This window comes from Tursiops truncatus, chromosome 4, assembly GCF_011762595.2.
Source record: "Tursiops truncatus isolate mTurTru1 chromosome 4, mTurTru1.mat.Y, whole genome shotgun sequence".
In the NCBI taxonomy this organism is placed as follows: Eukaryota; Metazoa; Chordata; class Mammalia; order Artiodactyla; family Delphinidae; genus Tursiops; species Tursiops truncatus.
This window is the reverse complement of record NC_047037.1, coordinates 85964862-85983003: the sequence shown is the minus strand read 5'-3', so window position 1 is coordinate 85983003 and position 18142 is coordinate 85964862. Positions and strand designations below refer to the sequence as shown.

Below are 18142 nucleotides of genomic sequence, written 5' to 3'. Positions count from 1 at the left end.
GTGCTGATAAAAATCTGGAGTTTAGATGGCTCTTTTAAAAATAAGCTCAAAATAATAATTGTCTTTAAAAGAAATTTTGCAGAATGATGATTATGTCTATTAGAACATCTTTATTTTTATTAGTAAAAATACTTCTGTGAAATAGTGAATTTTTTTCAATCCTTTTAAATATACTTTTCCAAGTAAATGAAGCATGTTTTTTTTTCCTTCTGAATATAAGTTTTACCTGGATTTCATTTCAGACGGACCACTCTAGTGTCAACATATACACATCAACGTGCACACAAATGCTTTGGCGACTGAGAGACATTAGTTCCAAACACCTCTATAGGTATCCCTACTATGAAGTTTTGCTATTTAAACATTTGCTATAACAACTTATAATAAGATTTGTTTTACCTGGAATTCACTTCCTGAATGAAAAATATCTCATAGCAAATTCACACGTGTGGGCTAGCAAAAACATTCAAGTTGCAGGTACATCCAGGCCAGGAGATGGAGAAATGTGTCACACCCATGGCCCAGCTGCTCTCTCAATAGGCTCAATTGTACATTAGTGCTCTCAACTTGCCACATTACTGAGTAGAAATGTCGTCTAAGAAAGTGAAAAGGCTTTGAATAAAATCCGTGAACCCAAGAGGCCTGAAAAGCCCATACTTGCAAAGAAAAAACAAAGTGATAAAGAATGTTGAGGGAGATGATCTGACATAAAGCGGTCATGCTCACGTCCTTAAGAACTGTGCACTAGTATTTTAAATGTGCAAGAAATACAGAAAAAAACTTCTGAAAGTATGACTTCGGAATACTGAAGAAAGCTTCAGGAAGACTCTGGTGTTTGGTGTTTTAATGCTTTCTATTATAGAAAGATTTGTTGTGGATGGTTATATAAGTGTTTGAGTGTTTTACTGGTATTTATGAAAACTGATAGGGTTTTTTGAAGAGTTGGGGAAGTATTACTGTTTCTTTCCATTTCAAATAATGGATTATAGGTTTTCCTTCTCCAAAAATCAGATATCCAACATGCCTTTAGCGATAGATTGGATTTGGTTTTTTTGTGTTTGTTTTTCTATAGAAATCACTTGTGGATGTCTAATTCTATGATGTTAAAAGTAAAAAGTTCAAGAATATCCTTGGAACTTTCTCTCCCATATTTTCAAATTGCGTCGTAGTCACTGAATTTATTTATTCCTGTTATTGACACAGGAGCAGACTAGAGATTGTTTATAATTATACTTTTAGTGCCAATTTATACTTAGCCTACATAATACTGTGATTTTAATTTATTCCTTTTGATGTTAATTCTGGATGAAACCGAAAATAAATCCCTTAAGCTGCAAACTTCCTTTTTCTCAGTTAACTGCCACAGCAGATCCCTGAATATGAATGTTTAATGAGGTTTCACAACATTATTTAAAAACTAGAATTATTTGTTTCTCAGGTTGTGTCATTCAAGTAGAAGATAACACAAATTCCTTAATAATGAAATAATACTAATAATATGTTTGAGTTCATTCTGTTGGCCAAGGACTCTTCTGAATGCTTACCTAAGTGAATCACTTAACCTTCACCACAAACCATTGATGTTGGTACTATTGTTGTCCCCTGTTGACAGGTGAGAAACTGAGGCACCGCATTTCAGTCACTTAGCTAGTAAGCAGCGCAGCCAGGAGTATGTATCTAGGTAGCCTGGCACCAGATGCCATGCTCTTAACCATTGTGGGAACTCTCCATGTAGCTTATCCGGAGCTACAGTGTTTCATCAAGCCAGGGCTCAGGACTTACCATTGGTAAATCTCTTCTTGCTAAACTGGCATCTTGTACACTACAACTCTGGGTCCTTCAGGGCTATGTAGGTGGAGAAATGACTTGCTGGGCCTGGAGAAGCCTGGTAGGAATATTTAAAAATTAACTGGCTCTCAACCCGTTAGTGTTCTAGGGGCAGGGGATGAGAACAGAACCCTCCAATACCGACTCACCTTATGGATGGCGTCCAGTGGGAAACAGTCACTGGTGGCATTGACAGACATGCCAGTTAAGGATAAAAGAGATGCAGGGTCAGAGATCCAACCCAGACACGTCAGCTGTCCATTTGGCTACCAGGGAGCTCAGTCTGGAGTGATATTTCTCAGCCTTTTTTCCTCTGTGGCCAAACTAAGGAGTCTTTTTAGCTATTTCTATGCCACTCCTTCTCACTATCCCCACCCCCGCAGTGATGAAATTTTAATACCACAGATACACTGTATGGTATATCTGTTTAGGTACTCTCTTTATACCTTGAACATAAAAAGAGTAAGATTTTTTCATTCCCCCAAGAACCAATTTTTTGTTCCCTTGGGGCGGAGTCACCCAGTTGAGAATACGTGGCCTAGAGGCACCGATACATTGAATGGTGTGAGTAAACACAGGGTGGGAGGGTGGCCTTCAGTGAACAGACTTGGAGGGGTTAATGGGCTTCAAGGTTAAAGGGCCCACCAAGGGCAGGGTGGTACCTGAGGGAAGTGAGGAGAAGAGATTTTCTTAAATCTATGAGGTCAGGCGTTCTTTTTTTAAAAAAAATAATTTTATTTAATATTGGAGCAGAGTTGATTTACAATGTTGTGTTAGTTTCAGGTGTACAGCAAAGTGATTCAGTTATACATATACATGTTTCTATTCTTTATCAAATCCTTTTCCCAGTTAGGTTATCACAGAATATTGAGCGACTTCGTTTCTTTATGTTCTCTCTTATCCCTGAAACAGAGATACAAATTGACCTTTAAATGAAAGTTTTGAAACCCCTGGATGGAATTAATTGCCCCTACTTTCTGGCATGTATTTCTGTTAAACCACTGGTTGCAGGATGGGGTTTGGGTCTCCTCTGCTAGGCAGCGAGTCCCGAGGAGGATTCCAGCCTCCTCCTGTATGTAGCATCGGGCCTAGCACTGTGCCTGTCACACTGTGCTGTCAGTGGACATTTCCAGGGATACAGGGTTTTCCTTGGGAGGCTGTTTCCCTCAAGTCCTGCTTTGACAAGTGGAGGTCAGGCGTTCTTTGACCTGGGTCACCATCCCCACCTCCCCGGATGCCACCCAGAGGTGTGATAAAGAAGATTTTCTCTTTCTAACATTCTTCACTTAACTCTTGTCTCATTCTTCCCTCGTGGCTCTACGTATAGTCACCTCATAATCTGAAATGCCATTGTGTTGTGATGACGTGTATCACTTCAGGGTGTGTGATTTGAATTCTCTTAGTTTTATTTAGAGACCAGCTTCCCAAGAAGCTTGCTTTAAACTCTTTTTAATTGAGTTCAGAAAAATGGCTACTGTTCCAAATTGCGAGAAATGGATAATGAAAGTGCCTTAACTAAAAACTGTTGTGTGCTCACTTGAGGTCTCCTAACTCCCAAATAGCAAACCTAAGAAAGAGTCAAGCAGCAATTGGCGTTCCAGATAAGGAGCCAACTGGCTGTCCCCAGTCCTCACAAAGCGGCTCATTTTCTCCTACTTGGTCCCTTCGATTATCTTGTAACCTAATGCTGCCTAGGAGGAAATACCCCTAACACTGGATAGACATCCTGCTAACCTTTTCTCATTCAAATATCTCTTTCCTTGTGATTTTGCTGCCTCAGTGACTTTATTCTGAACTCTGTGACCCAGTGCACGTCTGAAATGCTCTAATTAAACTTACAGATCCTCATCTAATTACTTACTAGAAGGCATGATAAAGAAGCAAGGCGCCCCAATATTTTTCTTCTCTACAAAGAAGTGGTGATTATTCAGCTGGTCAAAGAGCAGGAGGCATTCCTAGAACACAAAGGATGGTAAAGAGAGCTTCTACCCAGATATGGGAAAGGCAGTGCACCAGATTATTATTTGAAGATTTGAAAGTAGTAGAAGACCAACCAGAGAAATTGATCCCCGGAAGTCAGAGAGCTTGTCAGCAAAGGATCATCTTACATTTATGGCAGTGAATGTCAAGCCTGGGTGTCTGATAGAATCATCAGGCGAGCTTTTCAAGTTTTTTATTCTCAACTCCCGCTCCAGAGAGATTCTGACTCCATGGGTCTTGGGTGGGATCTTGGGCACTGGTGTTTTTTAAAAGCTCCCCCAGGGGATTCTGATGTGCATTCAAGGTTGAGAATTACTGCTTTAGATTACAAAATGCTTTCACATACATTATCCAGGGTTTTGTATACATAAAGAGAGGAAATAGAGACATTTTAATGCCTTTTGATTGTATAAAGAAACAGGAAGAGACAAGAGTGGTAATTGTGAAAATGAAAGGATTGCAGAAAAAACAGTTTTCAAAAATTGGAAGAGGGCTTCCCTGGTGGCGCAGTGGTTGAGAGTCCACCTGCCGATGCAGGGGACACGGGTTCGTGCCCCGGTCCGGGAGGATCCCACATGCCGCGGAGCGGCTGGGCCCGTGAGCCATGGCCGCTGAGCCTGCGCGTCTGGAGCCTGTGCTCCGCAACGGGAGAGGCCACAACAGTGAGAGGCCCGCGTACCGCAAAAAAAAAAAAAAAAAAAAAAAAAAATTGGAGGAAAAAAACCTTACCTTTGTAGGGCTAAAATTAGGGATGATATCAATCCATGGAGTGTAGAACATTAAGGAGAGGCCTGTATGTCTATATTTCCTCCTCTGTATGGAATATTCTTGAGATGACAACAAAAGTTCCCTACCCAGAAAAGTCTGAAAATAGTCATCCAATATTTGATGACTATTATTCTCTAAAACCTTATTTAGTCCACTCTATAAAAGAGAAATATTAGAGAAGTAGAACATTTGTTATTAGGCAAAAAGTTTGTTAAAAAATATCACGTTAATATTTCCATGTGCATTCTGGGCTTGTGCACACAATCTGCATGTAGAGACAGACGAGTGCCTCAACGGTGATCCTTACAGCTTCTGGATGGTTATAATGAATAATTCTGCAGGTAAAAGTGGCAAGTAACAACCTTGGCTGTAGCTAAAGGATGAAGTGGAGCCAACTCTGGGCTCTCAGATTAGGGGGAATAGAAGTCAAGTCACAATGAGGCAGAAGAAAGTAAGTTGTGATCAGAAAGGAGGATATTGCATTTTGTGATTTTAGAAGTGGGCGATGACAAAGCTTAGGCTGTGACCAAGAGAGTGAGTGACAGCTACTGGTCAACAAAGTAGAGGCTAAGCTGTCATCTCCATGTCAGCCAATAAGATGGAGATGGAGAGGAACAGTGCTTCAGGCACAGGAAAGAAAATCTTCCAGACCCTAAGTATTTAAGATAAGGAATTTTAGTTCATCACCCCTTCTTCCCTCTAGTTTCCAGCTAACAGAGAATGACTTATAATAACAAAAACAATAGTTCAGCACTTAGTATGTATCAGCATTGTTCCAGGCACTTTGCATGCATTCCAATGTTCACAACAGTTTTTGTGACAATCGATACCATCATGCCCATTTTACAGCTTAAAAAACTGAGACATAGAGTAGGCAGCTTGCCCAATATGGGTTATAAACGCTGGTAGACAGAGTTGGGGTAAGAGAATATTTTATGGAAGCTGTCAGCAAAAGTAAGTGCATAGAGTCCAGGAAGGGGCCTGGTGAGGGCTGAGACTGAAATAATACATTGGAGCGGTATTGAGGAGAGTCCTAAACCCCAGTGTCCAGAGTTTGAACCTGATCTGTATCTTGAGATGATTGACTTTCCAATATGAACAAATTGGAGAGAGGCTGGACTGAAAGGACAAGTTAGGGTTGTTTTGGTCCTGATTAAAGGACTGGTAATGAGGAGGGTGGCAGGTGAAGGTTAAAGGAAGAGACATGTTTGATGTCTGTTGTAAAAGTCAAATGCAAAGATTTAGTACCTGGTTGGATGAAGTGGGTGAGGGAGAGGGAAGAATTTAATTAGAATCCGAGGTTTCAAGTCTGAGTAACTGAGCAGAACTTCAAGAGAGGCACTTTGTAGGGGTGAGAGGGACAGCATGAGTAGCTGGACTTTGAAAATCTGTAATTTGTTGTGTCAGCAGGCAGGCGTGGATGGAAGACCACAGGAGAAGTTGGAAACGTAACTTTGGAACTTAGAAGAGTCTGAGCTAGAAATGAAACTTTTGGTGTCGTCTGCATAATGGTGCTGTGGTAAAAACTTGGGAAGTGGATGAAATCTCTGAGGGTGGGAGAAGGAAGGAATAAAGACCCTTGGAAAACGTTTAAACTGGGGAACAAGAAGGAGGGAGAGGAGCCAGCAAAGGAGGCCAAAGGAGAGAGGTAACAGGATAGGAACACCCAAAAGTGTGCATCGTGGATCACAAGGGAATGGAAGGTTCCAGAAAAGGGCTGACTTAGCAGACCCTCAGAGAAGCTAAGAAGAATAAAGCCACTTGGAGTTGTTGATTCCAAGGTTATAAGGATCAAAAGTAGCAATAGAAGGATAGGAGGTGGCCTCCGACTGGAAGGAGGGAGTAGATCAGGGGAGACAAAGGCCACACGACTGGCCTCTTTTTCAAGAATTCAACAACTGGGAAGAAAGAGAAGATAGTCACTTGAAGGGGTAAGGCGTGTAATGGAAAGTGCTTTGTTTTGTTCTTAAGATAAAGAGGACCACTTAAATCTATTTTAGACAGTGATAAAAGGGCCATGGAGAGGATGAGTGAAGATGCACAGGCGCTCCCAGGCAGTAGCAGCAAAAACACTTCCCGTGGCAGAAATCACAGCAGGGTGAGGTTCTAAACTATTTTCTAACCTTATCATAAAACAAGCCAGAACTCATGGAGCAGAGATCCCTACCAACTCCACACAGCAGTTCTCTTCGAGAACAAGGCAAGGACCAATGGAGCAGGGGTTTTTCCACCTCTTCTGGGGGAAATGTGTGAATTTAACCCATACATCCCAGGGCAGAGGGGGAGAAGTAGCCCTAAAGACAATCTTTAAAGAGTGAAATAACTTCTTTCAGGTGTAGGGAGAAGAGGAAACTTTATAATAAATCTGGAGTGCAAAATATTAGGATTTTCTTTTTATAAGTATTATTTGCACATTGTATAACTTGTAAATATTCTGGTGAGGGTTGGGGCATTTTTATCCAGTTTTTTGAAAAGGAAATAGTTAAATGCACTTAAGTACCTGAATGTTATTCCCTCACTCTATGTGAGTGAGGCCAAACACTTCCTGGAAAAAAGTAAGTAGAAAGGCAAAAGTATTGACAGTGGTTAATGAGTGAGTGCTGGCTTTGACTGCTGGAGGCCTCGGTAGGACAACTGCTGTAAACCAGTCAGCAGATGGCCTGTTCCCTTGTCCTGTCTCTTCCTATCAAGGGGTCGGAAGTGGGCAGTGCTGGGCACCCAGAATGGAAAAGGGAGGAAAGAGAGAAAGAGGGACTCCCGGTTCCCAGGGAACGTGCACACCCTCCCTCTTCTGTGGGATGGGCTGGGTACCCTGTGTATTCAGAAATGGTCCCTGGGGGCCCATCGCTGTCACAGTGCCGCAGAATCCTCAGACACAGAGAAAAGCCTCAGAGGTTGTTAGCATATCTCCCTCTGGACATGAAACTGGACTCAGCACCAACAAGAGAATACCAGAGAGGATTTGCTCTCCTCCATGCTTGGATAATGCCTATTCCCTGATACCCAAAGAAGAATTAAGTATTATGCGGAACTCACACTATATTACACACTCAATCCCGAACAGCTGGGCTGCTGATAAAATCTAAAAAGAAGAGAGAACTGGCTGTTCTCCATCTATACATAATGTATTCGTAATAAATCTCTTGATGAGGAGGTATGAAGATCTCCTATTTCTGTGCAGCCCGAGGAAGCAGAACATTCGGCAAGTATCCAGTGAGTCTTATTAGCAGAGACAACCAGTATGGAAGCTCCAGGGGGACTTGCCCCACATTTCTATTAGTAACAGCAATTTTTTTTTTTTTACCTTAAATATGCTAGTAATTCTCTTGCTGGCAAAATTCATTTTGCCTAAGGATTGATAACTATGCTTTTTCTTAATAGTTACTGAATACCCTCCATGTTGTAGAGACTACATAAAAATAAAGCATCGCTTGCCACCTTTTTTTTTTTTTTGCTTTATTTCTGAGAGGATAGAACAGTAAAGCCATTCCCAGAATGATTTATTTTCAAGAAAATGGAAATAATAAAACATGAAACAGTAGAGTTGTGTAAAATCCTATATTATGTATGAAATGCCTACTCTACAATTTAGTAAAAAGGATAACTGGTGACAGTCAAGAGTATTCTATATGAATATAAGAATTTTGATTCTGGTGTGGGTGGTAGTGATTAAGAACAAGGTTGGTAGTGTCAGAACATGACACTTTCCTCCTAGGTTTTGCTTGCAAAGTGCAGCCACCTGTGTGGAGCCCCCCAGGGTCAGGGCCAGTCACCAAGCCAACCAAATAATAATGGTTGACACCAGATAGAAACCAATGACAAAACAAAAGATATTTGTTAAAGATAATTTTTACTTAAGTTACTGCTGAAGTATTTTCTCACTATAGTTAGAAATGTGTCTCTCGTGGTCACTTAGACTTTATAACAATAAGATCATCTCAGTGTCTAGGAGGATCCCTACCCTCTTTAAGGAAGAGAAATACAACATGCATTTGATCATTTAATAGCAGATTTGGCTTATTCAAAAAGAGGGACGTGGGCTTCTCTGGTGGCGCAGTGGTGAGAGTCCGCCTGCCGATGCAGGGGACATGGGTTCGTGCCCCGGTCTGGGAAGATCCCACGTGCCGCGGAGCAACTGGGCCCGTGAGCCATGGCTGCTGAGCCTGCGCGTCCGGAGCCTGTGCTCCGCAACGGGAGAGGCCATAACAGTGAGAGGCCCGCGTACCACAAAAAAAGAAAAAAAAAAGGTATTTATTAATTAATCAATACCTTATACCAGCAATGTATGAAATTATAGTTTTACCGCAGGCTTGACAAGCTGCTAATAAGACTATGTTACTCTTATTTGTGTTTATTTCATCCCTAGCAAGCTTGAAAATTTTTGCAAGTATTTGTTCACAATATTCTGCATGTGTGCTTGGTTCTAAATTTTTGTTGTTGTTTTCTTATCAATTGGATTATCTGTCCCAGCTCCAGTCTCAACCCCTCTCCTCACATTTATTGCTTCGTATAGGCTCCCATGATTCATTCAGTTACTGGGTAGACGAAAAGTCCCCAGTGGGGCCTGACCAAACCCCAGCTATCAAACGCCTCGCCAGGATCTCCTTGGTAAAGAAGCTCATGAAGAAATGGTCTGTGACTCAGAACCTGACATTCCGAGAACAGCTGGACGCTGGGATCCGCTACTTCGACCTGCGTGTGTCTTCCAAGCCAGGGGATGCCGACCAGGAAATCTACTTCATTCACGGGCTTTTTGGCATCAGGGTCTGGGATGGGCTGATGGAGATTGACTCGTTCCTCACACAGCACCCCCAAGAGATTGTCTTCCTGGATTTCAACCACTTCTATGCCATGGACGAGGCCCATCACAAACGCCTGATTCTCCGGATCCAGGAGGCCTTTGGGAACAAGCTGTGCTCAGCCTGCAGTGTGGAGAGTATGACGCTCCAGACGCTGTGGGAGAAGAAGAGCCAGGTAGGAGGGAACAGAGATTAGCTTCCAAGGGCAACAACGGAACTCTTTCTGCTTTTTCTGTGTCACCAGCTCTAAGGCAGCTCACTCCAGGGCTCTTGGGTCAGAAGGCATAGATTGTTTGGGATGATAAAGATCTGCACACCAGTTCATGGGCTCTAAGAGGACTCCAAGGGCTCCCCTGGGCACAGCTGAACTGGGATTAACTTGTTTGGCAATGGCCTGGCCAGAACCAGCCCAAGGCAGAGTTGTGAAATAGGACCAGTTGGCCATTACCATTTTTCTGTCTCCCATTGTATCTGTTTTCACACTCCTAGTTCCCCTTAGGGATCATCTGTCCCATCCTGTCTTCAACTCAATATCAGATAATCCCTGCCAAATATTGTTTGATAGCATTAGCTGACAAAGGCACGTGAAGTGATTCGTCTCAGAGGTGTTAGTTAACATTTTGAAAGGCCATCTCCACAGAGTTTGGGTCAGCGGGGAAGACAGTTAAGGAAGGAAGAACCCGCAAAGAGATCAAGGCTAGAGGAGCATCCCTAAGTTGAGAAGAGCCCCAAACCCAGACCCAGGAAGGACAGACTCAGGAAAAGGAGCGCGGGCCTCAGATATATTCTGTTCTGGTCCCAGAGGATGGTGGGTAGTGAGAGAGGAGAGCTTCAGGAATGGTCAGCCTCCAATTTAGACTCTCTTTAAAAAAGAAAAAGCAAAAAAGTACCTTTCATTCACAGTTGCTCCCTTACTCATAGATGCATTAACCAAAGCATCTTAAAGAGGCAGTGATTTTTGAACTGAGGGAAGAGCTTTTAATTAGAAAGCAATTAAAGATTATTCCTTTGCAAATGTATGGTGAACACTAAGTACGTGCCGAGCTCCATTCTAAGCACTTGGGATAAATCAGTAAATAAAACAAAGATCCTTGCCCTAATGGAGATTTCATTCAGGTGGACGGAGATAGATCATAGATAATAAACATGATAAATACAGTATAGAGAATGTTAGAAGGTAATAAGCAATGGAAAAAGAAAGCCAGGCACAGTAAGGGGGAACCGGGGATCTATGGGTTGGAGGGTTGGTCACAGTTTTAAATGTGTTGATCAGGGTAGCCCTCATTGAAAAGATGACATTTGAGGGAGTGAATCTATTGGGGGAAGAGCTTTCCCAGCAGAGGAACCAGTCAGAGCAGAGCCCCAAAGCAGGAGGGTCCCTGACATGGTTGAGGAAAAGCAGGGGCCACGGGACTGGAGAGCAGAGCAGCGGACGAGGTCAGAGAGATAATGGTTGATCAGGGGGCCCTTGAAGGCACTGAAAGGACTTGGTTTTTACTCTGAGTGAGGAAGGTTCTGGGAGGGTTCTGAGCACAGGGTGTTGTGGCCTGACTTAAGTTTTGATGGTGTCCCTCTGGTTACTAGGAAGAGCCCTGGAAAGACAGAAGGGAAGTACAGAAACCAGTGAGGAGAGTAGTGGGAAGTGGTCAGATTTGGAATCTACCAGAAGTTAGACCTAATAGCGTTTCCTAACTGTTGGGATGTGAGGATTACAGGATGACTCCCAGGCTCGGCCTGAGTAAACACCAGGAAACAACCAGGGAAACACCAGGTGGTTTTGCACACCCGTGAAAGTGCTGAAGGTCTTTGAATCTATGAAGACTAATGGGTTAACTCTTAGTATCCGTTAAGTTTTATCTAAGCTATTTTTCTTCACTAAAACTTTTGTAAGTGATATTTTGCCAAATATTTATCACACCTCTCCCCTAAACCTAAGTTTATATCTATTCAGACTCACAGGTCAAATTTGGAGAGATTTGGGCTTCCCTGGTGGCGCAGTGGTTGGGAGTCCGCCTGCCGATGCAGGGGACACGGGTTCGTGCCCTGGTCCGGGAAGATCCCACATGCTGCGGAGCGGCTGGGCCCGTGAGCCATAGCCGCTGAGCCTGCGCGTCCGGAGCCTGTGCTCCGCAACGGGAGAGGCCACGACAGTGAGAGGCCCGCGTACCGCAAAAAAAAAAAAAAAAAAAATTTGGACAGATTTTTCCCCAGTGGAATCTCTCTCTTACAATGCTAAATAATACTAGTAACAAGAGCAATAACACATTTATTGAGCCTTTACAATGTACTAAGTACAGGGATTAACTCATTTAATCCTCTCAACAACACTATGACATAGGCTGTCATTATTATCCTCATTTTCCAGATGAGAAAACTGAGGCAGGGAGCAATTAAGCACCTTGCCCAAGAGAACATTGTCAGTGAGCCACAAGGGCCAGGACTCAGTCACAGGCTGTTGGGCTCTACGAGTTCCCACAGCCTTCAATGCTCCCCCAGGGCTGTTCACACATCTTGGTGATCTTCACAACTAGTGTCATAGACGATGCTAATAAAAACACTTTCTCCTTATTCAAGAGCCCTATTATCAGAAGGTCTCAGAGGGTTAGCAGAATGGGAGACAGGGAAGATCCGTGAGAGGGCTTTTGAATACGAGGATTCAGGTAAGGTTAAATTTGAGTCCAGCTAAATTTATAAACAGGTATCTGTTATAGTTTTGTAATTTTATGCACAGATAGTATTCTGGATGGGCTGCCACATTGCATACTAAATCATTTAGAAATTTGCAAGAGAAACAGGTAATTTCAGGAATAATGAATCATGTGGACAGTGAATTTCTAGCAGAACAGTAAAGATCTGTTATAGTTTTTAAGTATGGGCTAATCTGTGTCATTCAACAACCAATACCCCTAAAATTATGAAGGAAAGAGACTGTGATGATGTGTCAGAAAAAGGGAGCATGTCATCAATTTGAATTCCAGGATTTCCCTGCTCCCCTTCCTTTCCCAGAGGTTTCCCTGCTAAACCTCTTCTTAAAAGCTAAAGAGATCTCCAACAGAGCTCTCAATCATCTGCCCCCTGCTGGGCCAGTGCCATACTGGTGGTTAAACTTTAAATATTCATTATATAATGAACTGCCTTGCATGTAACCCCCAGAGTATTTTATTACTTCAGTTTGATAGAAAAAAGTGTACCACCATTCAGTCACATTTCATGTACTCAACATGCAGTTATATCACAGCTCACAGGTATGTATGGGTATATTAGCGGTTATGAGTTTTGAGGGTACAGTGAATTGGAAGATTTCATCTACAACTTGGCAGTATTTAGAATCTTAATGAGAAGGTAAGAATATGTGCTGCTAGTGGACTATAAGACAACTGATAACATACAATTACAAGGCAAAACTGCCTCAAACGTGCTGTATGAAAAAAAGGGTTTTGTAATCCATCAATTGAAAACTAGTACGTAGTATAAATCTGCATCCCAGGGGCCCCTGTAAAAGAATGATCAAAATAAGAAGAGGTCAATTAAAGAATAATTCTTAAAGGAAATGAGATTTTAAATCTGAGTCTCGAGAGAAAACCTGCATATGAATTGCTGAGCTGGAGGGAAGAATATCTCAGACAGAAAATACAGCAGAGCGAGGTCGGGAGTCAGATGCAAAACACAGGCACTGGGCAAGACTTACTGCCCCCCAGAATTCTGTAGAATGAGGGCTGGTTTGCTAAGCCAAGCTCCTACCGTAAACAGAAATTCCCCCTATAACCTTTAGGATCAGATTACTTGAGAAGGCTCTTGAGGAAAGCCATAAAGCCCCTTTTGTAGAATGTGTCCTTTTTGCTCGTTCTCCAAGACTGAGTGAAGAACAGCGCTTTCCTTTCATCCCCTGACCCTCTGCTCAGGGGCCAGGCAGCATGGGAAATGGTCTGACAGGCCCTGTCGAAGGATCCCACAGCCTCCCGCCTCGCCCACAGTCCATCTCACAGCACAGCTTTTCACACTTACAGATGCTGGAGACCCCAGCCTTCCAAACTAGCCAGTTACAACGCCAGCAGGAAATCTTCCCCAATCTCCCAGGCAACCTGCTTACGATGAGCCTGTGATTAACCTCATTAACCCATGTGTTTACCACCAACATCATTAGCGGGCAGTCAGACATTACTCAAAGCCATTAAAAGCAGCAAGAACAACTAGCCTGTTCAGTGCTTTGAGCCTGGTGCTCCCTAGCTCTAGGCCTTCAGGAGCAGTTAGGCTAAACGCACCCCGGAAACAAGACACACATTCAGAGCTCTTGCCCTTGGGTGCCAGGAGAATTATGCTGTCAGGCCAGCTATTCGAGGATTGTGGTCCACGGAGCGTAAATACACACAATGGACATTCCTCCAGGGAAGAATCGCTGGTACCCGGGAGGAGAAAAAACATAGTACTTCTGGAAACCTAAGCATCAGAGCTCTGAATTGGGACAATCGAAATAGCAATTCCCTGTCTCTCTGCTGCCTTCAGAAACTAATTAATGCGGTGGATGTGGCTCGCTAATTATTTGCAAAATCACTACCATCCTGAGAGGTCCCACTGGAGACCCATCCGGTACTCGAAGTCTTCCCTGCCTCACACAGCTCACTCCCTCCCTCTCCCGGGAAGGGCAGTTTCATTCAGAGTCAGCACGCGCAACTGAAAACCTACATCCTCCCAAATTCAGTTCAGTGTATTGATCTCAACCCAAGAGCTAAGGGTCAATTTCGTGAGCATAGGAGTCGTAACTTATAGACAGGACTAACCGCTGAGGTTCTCCACCTGGGGTCCAGAGGTTCCCAAGGGGCGTGGGTTAGGGTAGAATTTAAGAAGTCTGTGAATTTGGATGGGAAAAGCACTACATACTGGCTTTTAACCTCTAACTGAAAATCCGTATAACCACTGATGATGTGTGAGCAGTGTCGGCAGTGTCGGCAACTCCCTATGACTTTGTCCCCACAGAAACCACAGATATTCATTTAGTGCAGATATCTTGAAATATTGTGTATACTCATCATTTACTCAAAATTATGGAACTTATTAGACTTAAAACAAAATATTTTTATTTAATGAGTTTATTATGAAGTGCATACATTAATTAATTTATTACAGATTTAATTATTATGTTGATAGCTATATTTCCATCTCATTGATTTTCTTTGTAATCCTATCTATTTTATTTTAGACATTCATTTAAAACCATCTGAGAAGGGGTTCAGGAGTTTACCATACTTCCAAAGGTGTTCATGACCCCCAAAACGTTAAAAACTTCAAGTCAGGCATATAGCAAGTGCTTAAATCTTTGCTTATTAATTTTTCTAAAAATATATGTATATAAAAATTTTTGAATTTCCACGTATGTTTGTATTTGTGCGCCTTTCCTCCTAGCAATCCATCAGTGTAAAGCCGGGAGCTAACACTCAGCTTGTTCACGAACTGCCCTCCTTTATTTGTTCTGAACGTTTCAGGTTCTCATCTTCTATCACTGTCCCTTCTACAAGCAATACCCCTTCCTATGGCCTGGAAAGAAGATCCCCGCGCCCTGGGCAAATACCACAAGTGTGCGCAAGCTCATCCTCTTCTTGGAGACCACGCTGAGTGAGCGCTCTCCCCACGGATCCTTCCATGTGTCTCAAGCGATCCTCACGCCCAGAGTGAAGACCATCGCCCGGGGCCTGGTTGGCGGCCTCAAGAACACGCTGGTCCATAGGTAAGAATTTGCTTCCTTTTCACAAGTGAGGGTTAAAAAAAAAGTTTTTATCTTGATTCTCTTCTGAATAAACAGCAAACAGCAGTAAAACCATATACCTTGAAGATTTAAAATAACAAAACAAAACCCCAAAAACCTTATATTTGAAAAAGTTGTGTACTTGAGGTGTCTTGCATTAACCGTGGCCAAAGGATCTCTAAACACTCTGTTAAAATGTACATATTATAACATAAATACCCTCTACATTTCAATATGGAGACAAAGCACTTTCGGCCACCACCAGTCCGTTCACGTCTGGCTGGAGATGCCATCATGTTCCTGCCCCTGCCCTCGAAGCTGGCCCAAGCACTCACTCTCTTAAGAAGCATTAAATGAGACTGCTGTGCCAGGCAGTAGGGATTCAGAGATGACCCTCCCAGGATTTAGGATGTCCTTTCTCCCTTCCTTAGTGACAGTGAGTCCTAAGAAGCAGCTCAGGATACCACCTACCATGCCATAGCTTCAGATACTTCCTCGGAGCAGAACTGATCCTGACTGTACAATTAGGCAGGAGAAGCTCCAGAAACGTTGTGTTAGATGATGTTCGTTATCCTGGGCACCAATAAATGATAGGGGTCGTCAAGAAAAAGGATGGCTTGTGTCTATGTACAGGTATGTGTGTATGCCTATGCCTGTGTATAAAGGGAATGTTATAAATACATTTGGCTAATAGGGCATCCCTCACAATCCAAGCTCAGGAAACCAGTATGTTTGGATAACAAGGGATATTTACGAGAATCACTTTGGTTCCTGAGTTCCAGGTGCTGAGCACCAGAGTTCAGATAATGAAAGATTCATCAAAAAACGTGTCCCTGTCTATTTAGATAGTTTGGATATGACTTCTGATAACAGGTGTTCACCTGGCAGGAGTTTGGATGACGACCTGAGAGCTTCTGATTGTGCTGGCCGTGAACAGAACCAGAAACCTCTTTCTGTGTGGCTCTACTAAGTCTTCACCGAATTACCTGTGCTTAACTTGGGAAAGAGAGTTTCATAAACCAAGACCAGAATCATGAACTTTCCTTTTTATAGTACATGCTCATATATCCATACCATTTCCTCATGCCTTTGGTAAATTTGTAGATTAACATTATTTATTTATTTATTTATTCAGCGATGAACAGGAGCTAGGTCCAAAGACACAAGATGAATAATCTAGTCATTGCCCCCACAGACGTACATTCTATTGGGAAAAATAAACATGTAAATTTCTATGTAACACTGTGAAAATCACTATAATAAAGTCTGTGCAGAGAGCTGTACTTGTAAGGAAGAGGAAGTCTTTAAAAATAAGGATGTGTTATATCTGTATAGTGTATTCTGAATATAGAGCACCCTCTTGCAGATGATTTCATTAGGTTCTTAAAGTAAGCCAGCCTCCAGGAGGGCACGTTGTCTAAAGCATGTTATTGTCCCCACTTCAGATGGGCCCAATGAGGTTAAGTGACCCAGACCCCCAAAGCTGGTAAGAGTCAGTATTACATCCCATCCGTGGACTTCTGATTGTTGGACCATTGCCCCTGTCAGCATCCAAGCACTGACTTGTATGTAGCACATTTCAGTGCCCTGTTCCTTTCTGCTCCACTGGTCTGTGATTGTCTCACTAGCACCTGAATCCGGTCAGCTCTTACTGGCTACAATTCTGAACCCACAAAGTCACAATGCTTTTCATACTCATGAGTTCCTGCATCTTTAATCTGGCTGCAGATGAAGCACAAGGCTCTTCCACTGAGAGGTAACGATGGCGCACGCGCCCGAAGTCCCAGCATCCTAGCACGCCAGAGCCTTAACCTGCTGGCTGCAAGCACACATCTGGGAGATCGGAAGGATACTGGGGCATCTCGCCGCCTGCTGGTCACAAGAATGTTACCGAGATGCATTAGGCTTCCTAGGCCTCCACATCAGCTGCTTTGGTTGTTTGTTCCCAAACACCAGCACGACATGTGGCTGTCATTTCCCCTGGGCTATTGAACAAGCGTGTTGACTTAAAAAAGTATATATGCACAACGTGAGAGCTGCGAGTTAAGTTTTACTGGGGGCAGAATGAGGACTGAAGCCCAGGAGACAGCGTTTCAGATAACTGAGAAGCTGCCCCAAGGAGGCGAGGGGGGAAGCCAGGATACAGAGGAGTTTTGCAACAAAGGGCAGGTTGTCGGGAACGTCGGAAGATTATTGCTAATTAAAGAAAACCAGATATCTCAAGGTAAGGAATTTAGCGCTTTTCTATGTACGGAAGATGCAAGAGTCTTGGCTCACTGAAATCATTCCTTTGATATGCACCTCAGCCATCTGGGGCCAGTATCCTGACACATCCTGAGTTTCCTCAGGGCTCACCGCAGGGGGTGGCTGCAGTCTGGCGGGCTGCTAGATGGCAGGTATTCTTTTCAGCCCTGAGTTTCCTCGGCTCACGTTTGAGGGGTATAGTCATTGATGACTGTGACATCCTTTGTTTATTGACATGGCAGGAAATATTTCATTTCTCAAGCATATGGAAAAAGCAGTTGTCACAGGCCTTCCCTGAGAGCCAACACCCAGAAGGTCTGTCATAAGGCACACGGGGTGCTGTCAGACTGGTCCTGGGCACCAGTTATCAGCTTAACCGAGAGGAAAAGACAAGGTATATTTTCCTATAAATGTAGTGGTGGTTTTCTCAGCAGGCAGTTAACCCCCGCTTCCCGCTAACTCTTAGGTCAACTTTGGACTTGTGATTTTGTTTGCTTGAAGCCATGAAAAATATATCCATTCTTATCTCCATTTCATTAAGATCTTCTTGTGAGTTTCTATCTTGATCTTTCGTTTGGAACATATTTCTCTGTCTCCTCTTTTGCCTGACTCTCTGTGCCAACTACCTCCCCAGTCTTGAAGGAGTGACCTTGTGCAGGTGATGTCCCGAGGGCCCAGAGCTCGGGGCACAGGGGGTGTCCCCTGTGTGGTGCGCCTACCTGCTGTGGTGCAGGGGTAAAACATAGCCATTCTGACTGAATTTCTAAGGTAGTTTTCCCTAGAT

At 43.2% G+C, this 18142-nt stretch overlaps 1 protein-coding gene across 8 annotated transcripts in view; it reads left to right on the top strand.

The window, feature by feature from the left end:
- Positions 1 to 18142, top strand: part of PLCXD2 (phosphatidylinositol specific phospholipase C X domain containing 2) — a 49329-nt gene that overhangs the window by 20494 nt on the left and 10693 nt on the right. For 3 of the 8 annotated variants that reach the window (XR_012331529.1, XM_073804247.1, XM_019923326.3), the window contains exons 2-3: positions 9089 to 9549; positions 14855 to 15096. Coding sequence is in view for 6 of the 8 variants with exons in the window: in XM_073804247.1 (XP_073660348.1) it covers positions 9089 to 9549; positions 14855 to 15096 (703 nt within the window). In the remaining 2 variants the exon portion in view is untranslated. Of the gene's footprint in view, positions 1 to 5982; positions 8823 to 9088; positions 9550 to 14854; positions 15097 to 16842; positions 17753 to 18142 lie in introns of all 8 variants that reach the window. The other 5 variants (XM_073804250.1, XR_012331530.1, XM_073804249.1 and 2 more) reach the window with 5 other exon arrangements.